Here is a 12025-nt window from a genome sequence, read left to right as displayed (position 1 = left end):
TAAGCACGCCGCCTTGTCACCTGAAGGACTTCGAAAATCCGTCGCCTCTGATCCTTCTTTTTTCTTTCTTCTTTCTTAATCCCGTTGCTCTCACGTACACCCCATCCCACACCAGCTGCTGTGGTCCAAGGTACTCCGTACTTATCGCCGCGTCTTGGCTGGCGTGTACCGCAGTCGTCTGTGGCATTGCCTAGCTGGTTCTTGGTGCTGTGTCCTGGCCCTCCTACGGCCTCTTTCCCCTTTCTTCTTGGCTCGAGTTTTCTTTTGCTCGCCTCCCACCAACGCACCACTGTCTCGGGCTCGGGGTTTACTTGACAATCCCTACCCCTTCGTGTTCGGGTTCGACATCACAGTCTTTATTTTGTTAACTCTCCGGGGCCATTCATTGCCTGCTGTTCCCCCGGGCTGCGTTTCTGGGCTATTGTCTTTTGGTCCCTATTTTATTTCTTAGTTTTGGTTATCCCCGTTCCCTTTCTTTTTCTTTGTTCCATTTAATCTGTCCTCGGCCCCGTCCTTTCCTTGGTTCCCCAATTGTCGAACATCCTTTTTGTCTTGTGTTCGAATTCACAAGGAGAAGGGAGAGAAGCGTGCCATTCTGTCAAACCAAACGGCAACTGCGACAACTGCGACAACTCAGACAACTACGACAAATACTACGGCATTGGCAAGGAGTGTACGACAACAACTCTCAGCCCTTGCCTGCCCTCTAAGCGGATCACCATGTCGTTTATGGGCACGGGCTCCTTCGGGAGCTACGACCACACAGCCCAGACCGGCGGCGTGCCTCTCGGCCGCCGCCGCACACAGGACGACGAGGCCAATGTCGGAACGGAGCCTGTTGTGCCTGGCGCGACCGGCATCGACGACGCCGGCACGCAATCCACATCCGTGACCGAGACCGGCGATGCTGGCTTTGCCGCCGACAAGGACACCGGGAAGGAGACATTCACCCCGGCGGCCGCTGGTGGACGCGCTCATGGCGACGAAGACGACGAGGAGTCCGAGGATCACGAAGCCAACGCCGAGATGGAGCGCCGCAACAGCGCTGTCCAGTCGCTTGCCCGCCAGTACACGCGCCAGTCCCAAGCCTCGGCTGCTGTCGCGGGCGGCCACAACGTCTTTTTGGAGTCGTCGGACCCCAACTCGCCGCTCAACCCGGCCAGCGACAACTTCAACGGGCGCACGTGGGCCAAGGCCGTCGTCGACATGGTCTCCCAGGACGGCCACCAGTTCCGCACCTCGGGTGTCTGTTTCCAGAACATGAACGTCTACGGCTACGGCAAGCCCACGGACTACCAAAAGGATGTTTTCAACGTCTGGCTGGAGCTGGCTGGCCTGGCGCGCCGTCTCGTCGGTGGCGGCCAGCGCCGCATCGACATTCTGCGCAACTTCGACGGTGTGGTCCGCAAGGGCGAGATGCTGGTCGTGCTCGGCCCTCCCGGTGCCGGCTGCACGACCACCCTCAAGTCCATTGCCGGCGAGATGAACGGCATTTTTGTCGACGACAAGTCGTACTTCAACTACCAGGGCATGTCCGCCAAGGAGATGCACACCCGCCACCGGGGCGAGGCCATCTACACGGCCGAAGTCGACGTGCACTTTCCCCAGCTGTCTGTGGGCGACACGCTGACGTTTGCTGCGCGCGCCCGCGCCCCGCGCACCATGCCCGACGGCATCCACAAGAACTTGTTCGCCGAGCACCTGCGCGACGTCGTCATGGCCATGTTCGGCATCTCCCACACCATCAACACCCGCGTCGGCAACGAGTACGTCCGCGGTGTTTCGGGCGGTGAGCGCAAACGTGTCACGATTGCCGAAGCGGCTCTGTCCGGCGCGCCTCTGCAGTGCTGGGACAACAGCACCCGTGGTCTGGACTCGGCCAACGCCATCGAGTTCTGCCGCACCCTGCGCACCCAGACGGAGCTGTTTGGCAGCACCGCCATCGTCTCCATCTACCAGTCGCCCCAGAGCGCCTACGACCTCTTCGACAAGGCCACCGTTCTGTACGAGGGTCGCCAGATCTACTTCGGCCCCACCGGCGCCGCTCGCCAGTACTTTGTCAACCTGGGCTTCGAGTGCCCGGCCCGTGCCACGACGCCCGACTTCCTCACCTCCATGACCTCGCCCCAGGAGCGCATTGTGCGTCCTGGTTTCGAGGGCCGCGCCCCGCGCACCCCGGACGAATTCGCCGCCTGCTGGCGCAACAGCGCCGAGTACCGCGCCCTCCAGGCCGACATTGAGGACTACAAGACGTCGCACCCCATCGACGGCCCCGACGCGGCGGCCTTCCGCGCCTCCAGGCGCGCCCAGCAGGCCAAGCTGCAGCGCGCCGGCAGCCCCTTTACGCTGTCCTACACCCAGCAGGTCCGTCTGTGCCTGTGGCGCGGCTTCAAGCGCCTCGTCGGTGACCCCAGTCTGACCGTTGGTGCTCTGGTGGGCAACTTTGCCATGTCCCTGATCATCGCGTCCGTCTTCTTCAACCTGCAGCCTTTCACCAGCACATTCTACCAGCGCGGTGCCCTGCTCTTCTTTGCCTGTCTCATGAACGCCTTCTCGTCTGCCCTCGAAATTCTCACTCTGTACGCCCAGCGCCCGATTGTCGAAAAGCACGCCCGGTACGCCCTGTACCACCCGTCTGCCGAAGCCGTCGCCTCCATGTTGTGCGACATGCCGTACAAGATTGCGAATTGCATCACGTTTAACCTCGGCCTTTATTTCATGACGCATCTGCGACGAGAACCAGGACCGTTCTTTTTCTACCTGCTCATCAGTTTCGTCACCGTCCTGGCCATGTCCATGATTTTCCGCACCATCGCCTCTGCCTCGCGCACCCTGTCGCAGGCCATGGTGCCCGCGGCGGTCATTATTCTTGGCCTCATCATCTTCACTGGTTTCGTCATCCCCATTGACTACATGCTGGGCTGGTGTCGCTGGATGAACTACATCGACCCGCTGGCCTACGCGTTCGAGTCCCTCATGGTCAACGAGTTCAGCAACCGCCAGTTCACCTGCGATACGTACGTGCCTAACCCGGCGATTGCCGGCTATGGAAACGTCTCTGGCAACAACCACGTCTGCGCCACGGTCGGCTCCGTCACTGGCCAGCCCTTCGTGGACGGCGACGTCTACCTCAACAAGTCCTTCCACTACTACGCCTCGCACCGCTGGCGGAACTTTGGCATCATCATCGCGTTCATCATCTTTTTCTTTGCCACCTATATGATTGCTGCCGAGCTTGTCTCGGAGAAGAAGTCCAAGGGCGAGGTCCTCGTCTTCCGCCGCGGCCACAAGCCCGCCAGCTTCACCGAGAGCCACAAGGCCGACGCCGAGTCCGGTACCCGCGTTTCGGGCCCTGCCGTGGCCGCCGCCCACAAGAACCTTGACGAGAAGAGCGGCAGCGACAAGGAGGGTGCCGGTTCCGGTGCCGGCTTCCTCCAGCGCCAGACCTCCGTGTTCCATTGGCAGGACGTTTGCTACAATGTCAAGATCAAGAAGGAAGACCGCCGCATTCTGGACCACGTCGACGGCTGGGTGAAGCCCGGCACCCTCACCGCCCTCATGGGCGTGTCCGGTGCCGGCAAGACCACGCTTCTGGACTGTCTCGCTGACCGTACGTCGATGGGTGTGATTACCGGTGACATGTTTGTGGACGGCCACGAGCGCGACACGTCCTTCCAGCGCAAGACCGGCTACGTGCAGCAGCAGGACTTGCATCTGCAGACCACCACGGTTCGCGAGGCCCTCAACTTCTCTGCCCTGCTCCGCCAGCCTGCCCACATCCCCCGCGCCGAGAAGATTGCCTACGTGGACGAGGTCATCAAGCTGCTCGACATGCAGGAGTACGCCGATGCCGTTGTGGGTGTCCCCGGCGAAGGCCTCAACGTGGAGCAGCGCAAGCGCCTGACCATTGGCGTGGAGCTGGCCGCGAAGCCGCCTCTGCTGCTGTTCGTCGACGAGCCCACCTCCGGTCTCGACTCGCAGACGTCGTGGGCCATTCTCGATCTGCTGGAGAAGCTCACCAAGAGCGGCCAGGCCATTCTGTGCACCATCCACCAGCCGTCCGCCATGCTCTTCCAGCGCTTCAACCGTCTGCTCTTCCTCGCCAAGGGCGGCAAGACGGTGTACTTTGGCGACATTGGCGAGAACTCCAAGACCATGATCAGCTACTTTGAACGCCAGGCCGGCCAGCGCTGCCCGCCCGATGCCAACCCGGCTGAGTGGATGCTCGAGGTCATTGGTGCCGCCCCCGGCACCCACACCGACATCGACTGGTTCCAGGCCTGGCGCACGTCCCCCGAGTACACCGCCGTCCGTGCCGAGCTCCAGAACCTGCACGACAACCCGGCGCCGCAGGCCGAGCGCAGCAAGGCGGACTACCGCGAATTTGCCGCCAGCTTCCCGGCCCAGTGCCGCGAGGTCATTGAGCGCGTCTTCCAGCAGTACTGGCGCACGCCGTCCTACATCTACTCCAAGATGGCTCTGTGTGTGCTGGTCTCCATTTACATTGGCTTCGTCTTCTTCAAGGCGCCGCTCACGATCCAAGGTTTCCAGAACCAGATGTTCTCCGTCTTCAACTTGCTCACCGTCTTTGGCCAGCTCGTCCAGCAGACCATGCCGCACTTTGTCATCCAGCGCTCGCTCTACGAAGTGCGCGAACGACCCTCCAAGGTCTACAGCTGGCGCGTCTTCATGGTCTCGCAGATCATTGTCGAGCTGCCGTGGAACACGCTGATGGCCGTCCTGATGTTTGTCTGCTGGTACTACCCGATCGGCCTCAACACCAACGCGGCGGCGGCGGGCCAGACCGCCGAGCGGGGTGCCCTCATGTTCTTGCTGCTGTGGCTGTTTTTGCTCTTCACGTCGACGTTCACGGACATGATCATTGCTGGCTTCGAAACGGCCGAGGCCGGCGGTAACATTGCCAACCTGCTGTTCAGCTTGTGCCTGATTTTCTGTGGTGTGTTGGCGACCCCCGACACCATGCCTCGCTTCTGGATCTTCATGTACCGCCTGTCGCCGTTTACGTACCTGGTCTCCGCCATGCTCTCGGTCGGTGTCGCCAACACCGAGGTCCAGTGCGCCGCCAACGAGTTCTTGACGTTCGACCCGCCGTCGGGCCAGACCTGCTTCGAGTACATGGAGGCCTACATGGCCACCGCCGGCGGCTACCTGACCAACGAGTCCGCGAGGTCCGGCTGCAACTTCTGCTCCATCAAGTTCACCAACCAGGCGCTGGCCGGCGTGCAGTCGTTCTACTCGGACCGCTGGCGCAACTTTGGCATCCTCTGGGCCTACATCGCCTTCAACATCTGTGGCGCGCTGTTTATCTACTGGCTGACGCGTGTGCCGAAGAAGCCCAAGACCACCAAGGTCAAGAAGGAGTAATTGCACGACTCTGACAGCCGTCGTCTCCACTCCACCCAACTATCTCTCATCTCACTTGATTCATCCCTACCTATTGCATCTTTCGGGGTTCTTCATCTACTTTGCATGCCATTTTGTGCCATCCGCTTGCACGTTTCCTTAATCTGTTTTTTATTTTATTTTATTTTTATATATACTGTCCTTGTACATGTTTGTCGACCGTCGTTTTTTTTGCTTTGTTTTCTGTTCCCTACCGTCTCATCTCCTACCGGCTTTCTCTTCGGTTTCAGCTTCCGCTTCTTCATGCTTCTTACTGTTCCTTATTCTCCTGTTCACTCATACCACCTTTTAAAAGAACAAGTCCCAGCCCGCGCCCACAACGACGTGGAGTCGGTCGCTGCTAGACTGCGCAAAGTAGAAGTGTATCTAATAGAGTTCGTCATGCCATTGAAAACGTTTAAAAAACAAAAATGAGCGCGCTTCATGAATTCTCGTGACCTCTCGCTGTCCGTCTCACCCGTCCAGCGCCTGCGCCTGGCACATTTGGTAGTAGACGCCCCGCTGTGCCAGCAAACTCGCGTGGTCCCCCTGTTCCAGCACCTGGCCGTCGCCCAGCACGAAGATGACGTCGGCCCGCTGCACGGTGGCCAGGCGGTGCGCCACGACCACCATGGTGCACCGCGACTGTCGCGTCTCAAACACGGCCTGCACCTGCCGCTCCGTCTCGGCGTCCAGGTTCGAAGTCGCTTCGTCGAGCAGCAAGAGGCGCGGGCGGCGCACGAGGGCCCGGGCAATGGACACGCGCTGCTTCTGGCCGCCCGACAGCGCGACGCCGCGGCTGCCAATGGCCGTATCGTAGCCCTCGGGCAGCGACTGGATAAAGTCGTGGATGCCGGCGTCGGTGCAGGCTGCGTGGAGGCGGGCGTCCATGTCGTCGGCCGCATCGTCGACGATGCCGAGCAGAATGTTCTCGCTCAGCGTCCCGTCAAACAGACTGGGCTCCTGGGCGACGAGCGAGATGTCTCGACGGTAGTCGTGCAGCGCGAGATCGACAATGGGGAGCCCGTTGTAGAGAATGTCGCCGGACGCGTAGCGATAGAATCTGGTATTGTTGAGACAATTTGTTAGCCCACAGAAGCGATGGGTGGATGGGTGGATGGGTGGCGGACATGGGATACAGCGACACACCTTTCCAAGAGCGAGACGACGGTCGTCTTGCCGGAACCCGAGTAGCCCACAACGGCCGCAAACTGTCCCTTTTCAATCTATTTGTGTTAGCTGGGCACATTTTATCAGATCTAGTGGGATTGGGCACATATACGTACTGTCATGTTGAGCCCATTGAGAACTGGGGCGTCTCGCGTCGGATAACGAAACCAGACATTGCGGAACTCAATCTTGACGCCCTGGTCATCGTCACCCAAGTCGCCGTTGTCCAAGGAAACAAGCCGGCCGTCGGCGTCGTCGGTGTGGCGGAGGTCGATGATGCGGTTGGCCGCCGCCGAAGCCTGTGCAATGTCTGTTGCGTGAGCGAAGAAGAGAGAAGACGACACATGGGGAAGCGAGGCAGCGTAACTTACTTGGTCCGAAACTGAGCCACTGGCCAGCGCCCATGCCGCCTTGCAAAACGGCAATATAGACCACAACTGAACATGTTAGTCGTGCATTCATGCAGTCATTATCTTGTCTTGAGGATTTTATCTTTCCCCGCCTGGACTCACCGTATTGGAACGACTGATACTCGCGGTCGGCCATGAGTTTACCGCCGTACCTGCGTGTAAGCGGTGTCAGCGCACTGGTCCCCAGCGTCATCAGCGACCAACCGTCCCCCTCTTACCATAAAACAAACGCCATGCACAGCAGCGCAATGCTGTCACTCAACGCAAACACAAATGTCGACACGCCCGATTGTACGAGGGCACTGCGGATGTGGTTTCGGAGGAGCGCGGCGTACCGCGCGCCAATGGATTCTTCGAGCGTCAGTGCGGCCACCGTTCGGAACGCGCCCACGGCTTCGGTCGCAAACTGCGCGCTTTCGGCGAACACGGCCTGGCTCGCCTTCTCAAACTGCTGCTCGTAGCGCAGGCGCACAAACGCGGCGCCCAGCAACACCGGCATGGACGTCAAGACGGTGACCAGTGTCAGCTTCCAGCCAAAGGCAAAACTCACGCTGAGACACCCAATGACATTGAGCACGGAAATGGCCACAAAGGCCAGATTCATGCCCAGCAGCTGCTGCAGCTGCGTCGGGTCTGTGGCCAGGCGGGCGGTCAGGGCGCCGGCGCTGTGGTCGTCCCCGTCAAAAAAAGCGATGGGCTGGGCGAGCATGCTCCGCAGATAGGCGCGACGGTAGTGGTGGGTAATGTGGAACGCGGTCGTGGTGGCGGACCAGCCCAGGGCGAAGTACGCCAGCCCCACGGCGATGGCGAGCACGGTGAACATGAGACACCAAAAGTTGGTGAGCGCGTGCAGCCACTCAGGGCTGCCGAGGAACGCGAAGAGCGATATGAGCATAGCGAACAGGTACGCCTGGACGGGCGCACTGGCCCCGGCGGCGACGGCGCCCGCGAACATGACGAGGTACCACGGCCAGAGAGCGCGCTGCTCGCGGAGGAGAAGCACGAAGCTGCGCCAAAAGCTGCGGCTTCCTTGTGATTGGGAAGGGGAAGGCGTTTTGGGGGCGTCTGCGGAGGATGCTTGTGGCGGTTGGAGGACGCCTGCGCCTGCGTCGTCTTCCTCCTTGGCTGAACTTGTGGCCACGTCAACGACGCTCTCTGGACGTATGGCGGCCTCTTTCTCAACAATGTCCATGCTCTTTCTCTCCTTTGAGTCGTGCGACTGTGATCGCGATCCTGCTTCTGTTCTGGCATTGTACCCCGAGCGGGGCCGGGACGTCGGTCGAGGGACGGCCCGCTGCTCCACCTTTTCCCGGACGAGCTGTTGCGCCGTCGCCAGCGCATGGTACGCACCGCCCTCGCCGCGCGCCATCAGCTCGGCATGCGTGCCCTGCTCGACGACGCGCCCTTTTCGCAGAACCACAATGTTGTCGGCTTTGCGGACGGTCGACAGCCGGTGGGCAATGGTAATGGTCGTGCGGTTTTTGGATGCGCGGTCCAGTGCCGCCTGTACGATCTGCTCGCTGCGCACATCAATGGCACTCGTGGCCTCGTCCAGGACCAAGACGGCCGGCTGCTTGATGATGGCTCGGGCAATGGCAAGCCGCTGCCGCTGGCCACCGCTCAGCTTGAGACCGCCGCCGTCGCCCACCACCGTCTCGTACCCCTGCGGCAGACGCACCACAAATTCGTCGGCATACGCCTCGCGGCAGGCCGTTTCGACCATGCTCCTTTTGACTGCATCGTCTGCACGCTCCCACTTGGTCCCCACCAGGCCGTGCGCAACGTTGTTGAAGATGGTGTCGTTGAACAGAAATGGCTCCTGCTGCACCAGCCCGACCTGTGTCCGCCACCAGCGCCGGTCCAGATCCCTCAGCCGCACGCCGCCTACTGTCAGGTGTCCGTACGTCGTCAACACACCGGGCTCGTCGAGCTCGTACCAGCGCTCCAGCAGGGACACGATAGTGCTCTTGCCCGAGCCCGACGGACCCACAATCGCCGTCATCTTGCCGGCTGGAAAGGTCACGTCGACGCCGTCCAAGATCTTGAGGTCCGGCCGGAGCGGGTAGCAAAAGTGCACATTTTCAAGGACGAGATCGCCCTTTGTCGCCGCCTCAGCTTCAGGGGTGCCTTGGTCAAAACCACCGCATTCGGGCGCGGGCGCATCGATCATGGCATAGAAAATAGTGGCGGCGCTGGCCGCTCGGGCAGCACCCGACAGAGGCGTCGTGATGCCGCCAATGGCCGTCGTCATCATCATGACGGAGAAGAGGACGCTGAGGCAGAGTTAGAGGGGTGACGTGGAAAGATATTGACGGATGCAACCACTCACACAATCAATGTCTGTGGACTGTGGATGTCGCCCTTCATGTACTCATCCAGTGAGAACCAGAAGGCGAGGGCAAAGGTTCTATGTGTGATGTCAGCGCAGTCCAATATCAGCAGTGGCAGAACGATGCGGGGATTGCAACATACGCAAAAATCGCAAAGAAAACAGGCGTCTGCTGCAGGGCAATGACCGGCGACATGCGCTTCCCTCGGTTGCGGGACTCGTCAGCGCACACGTCGTATCGTGCAGCCATTTTTTCTTCCGCACCACACGCCGCCACCATTCGGATGGACGAAAAGATCTCGCTCGCCACGGTGGCTGCCTTGATCTCGCTGTCCTGCACTTGGTTGAGAATCTTGACCAACATCGGCGTCGTCACCGCGTACACCAGGACGATGAACACCATGCCGCTGCTCGTCACCAGCGTCAGCTTCCAGCTGTACAGAAACGACACGACCAGGGCCGCCACGACGAGCGTCACAGACTGCAGGAAGCCCGACAGCTTCTCAGAAATGCCCAGCTGCAGCGTGTTGGCCGTGATCGTGATGACGGCCGCCGTCGTGCCCGGCGGCAGGCAGTCCAGCGTCGATACGGGTTGCGCTAGCAGCGCGCGCATGTACGCGAGCCGTAGCGCCGCAGAGATGCGCAGGCTGCTGAGCCGGAAGCCAAAGTAGGCGACGTAGCCCAGCACCAGGCGCGCCGCAAAAATGTACACGAGGTACAAGACGCACTGCACGATTTCGTGCATGAACATGGCTTCCGTCATAACCACGGCGTTGCCCTGCTTGTCGTAGCCGTTGAAGGAGCCAAACACGCGGCCAAACACCACGTTCATGAGCGGCATCGTGACGCCCGTGCAGACGGACGCAAGCGATGCCAGGACAATCAGGACACGGTCGGCCCACGTCGAGTACGTGAAGATGCGCCAAAAATCGCGGAACTTGGTCTTGGTCTCGGCCTTGATGCCAAACGGACGGGTCTTTTTGACGTTCTGGTCGGTGGGCGGATTGGATAAAGGGTCGACGGCAGGAGCGGCCGTTTTCGTTTTTGTTAGCCGACGGAGGAAGGACGGTCGAGATGCCGACGATGTCGCTGTGGCCCCGGTCGTAGCAGTCGTTGGCGGCACCGGAGGCACATTTGGCGGTGGGACCGTGGAGGTCGCCAGAGGGTGTCGCTGTGCCGGTTGCTTTGCGTCTGAGGCAGCTTCAGCTTGTCCATCTTGGGGTTGTGGGCGCAGGGTGGCTGCAGACGTCCAGGACGATAGGACCTGAGAATCATTTTGATGAGTGCTGTCATTACCGACAGATGCGTACGACGGCCATAGAGTGGTGTTGGATGCTGCCAGACGAACGGTCTGGTCCGGACTGTGTTCTGAGCTTTCCTCGGGGATGGGTTCCGGCGTATGGGTCGGAATGGGATTCTGTGATGCATCGGGTATGCCAGTCTCCTGTAGCCCTCGTTGATCTTCTGTTGTAGACATCGTGCCGGTGGTGGAAAGCAGCACGGTTACGACACGTGAGCGTGAACCGGATGGGAAAATATGAGGCTCAAGTGGGCAATGATACACAAACCTCTAAAAAATATCTACATCCAGTCGAGGGAGGAAGGCAGCACGGCGCAGAATATGCGCATGACTTTACATGCTGGAAATTGCTTACCATAAGGAGACACACGCGCTTTCAAGGTGACCGAGGGAAACAGAGCTAAGACTGAAGCTGTGAGATTTGACAAAGACTGAGATAGCTACAAACTGCCTATTGCATGGCCTCCAGTATGAGCCCTAGCCAATGGCTTCAAGGAAGTACAAAGAAGACGCTTCCGGATGCCACGGAATAACTGAACATACTCCAGCAGACTGGCCAAGACAGAAGCGAGAACCGATATTGACTGGCTGCCAAAGAAATGAGCCGAAGATGCTCGTCGTCTTCTGCCCCAGGCTAACAAGTGGCAAGGCCATACTTCGGCTGCGACTGGGCGAATGCGGGCACGAGCACCTCCTTGCCGGAGTCCACATCCCGTGTTCCGGTTGCAATCTATAAAGGCCCATCTGCCGGTGCGCAGGCGTTTGCCAAGTGGACTCCCGCAAATTGAAGATAACCGACGGCCACTGCTCATGAAAGAAAGGCTCGACGGTGGACAGCCTTCTAGAACATGGACGGATGGCGGCTATTGTTAATCGGTGTCTTGGCGCAGGAACAGAGGTTAAATAAGTGGGAGGACTTTCATCCCATGGCAGGGATGGAACAGTATAGGACGATATGTGACGATATATGACGAGGTCCTATTTTTGTACCTCCTTATTTATCCTCTTATCTGAAGAGGACTATACAGGTCGGGCGAGCCTCATCAAATCGCCGTCTCGGGCGTTTGTCGCACTTTGTTGGCAAAGGAAACATTGGCAAGCCCGGTTCAAGAAAACAAAAAAGGCGATCCGTGCGGGACCGAAGGAGTGTGAAGTCTGCTGCTTCGCTGAAGAATGCGCCAAGAATTCCTGGAGTTACATCGTTTAGTTGACGAGATAACAAACAATGCCGTGCTCGGTGCATTCTACAATATATACAAGTTGTTGGAGGAGAGCTCCTCTATTGGCCCCCTCAGTTTAAAAGAGATATATGTTGAGCCACAAAATAAACAAATCAGCACATTATCTTCCACGGGTAAAAACGGTGATAACGGCACAGGTAATGCAAGGCACAGGGCACAGGGTTTGTTCACA

At 59.4% G+C, this 12025-nt stretch overlaps 2 protein-coding genes across 2 annotated transcripts; one reads left to right on the top strand and one right to left on the bottom strand.

Moving 5' to 3' along the window:
- Positions 1–720: 720 nt before the first annotated feature.
- SPSK_06876 (ABC transporter CDR4) lies at positions 721–5385 on the top strand (the record flags this gene model as incomplete). The annotated part of the gene is made up of 1 exon (XM_016733549.1): positions 721–5385. One exon carries the CDS (start codon positions 721–723, stop codon positions 5383–5385), a length of 4665 nt encoding a protein of 1554 aa, XP_016590908.1.
- A 492-nt stretch (positions 5386–5877) lies between these two features.
- SPSK_06872 (ABC transporter family protein) lies at positions 5878–10789 on the bottom strand (the record flags this gene model as incomplete). The annotated part of the gene is made up of 8 exons (XM_016733545.1): positions 5878–6466; positions 6553–6629; positions 6690–6883; positions 6945–7010; positions 7086–7135; positions 7202–9256; positions 9313–9390; positions 9456–10789. The coding sequence occupies 8 exons, from the start codon at positions 10787–10789 to the stop codon at positions 5878–5880; spliced, it is 4443 nt and encodes a 1480-aa protein (XP_016590907.1).
- Between the last annotated feature and the right edge of the window lie 1236 nt (positions 10790–12025).

The sequence above is a fragment of the Sporothrix schenckii genome (assembly GCF_000961545.1).
Source record: "Sporothrix schenckii 1099-18 chromosome Unknown Cont41, whole genome shotgun sequence".
In the NCBI taxonomy this organism is placed as follows: domain Eukaryota; kingdom Fungi; phylum Ascomycota; class Sordariomycetes; order Ophiostomatales; family Ophiostomataceae; genus Sporothrix; species Sporothrix schenckii.
This window is presented reverse-complemented; position numbering and strand designations above follow the sequence as displayed.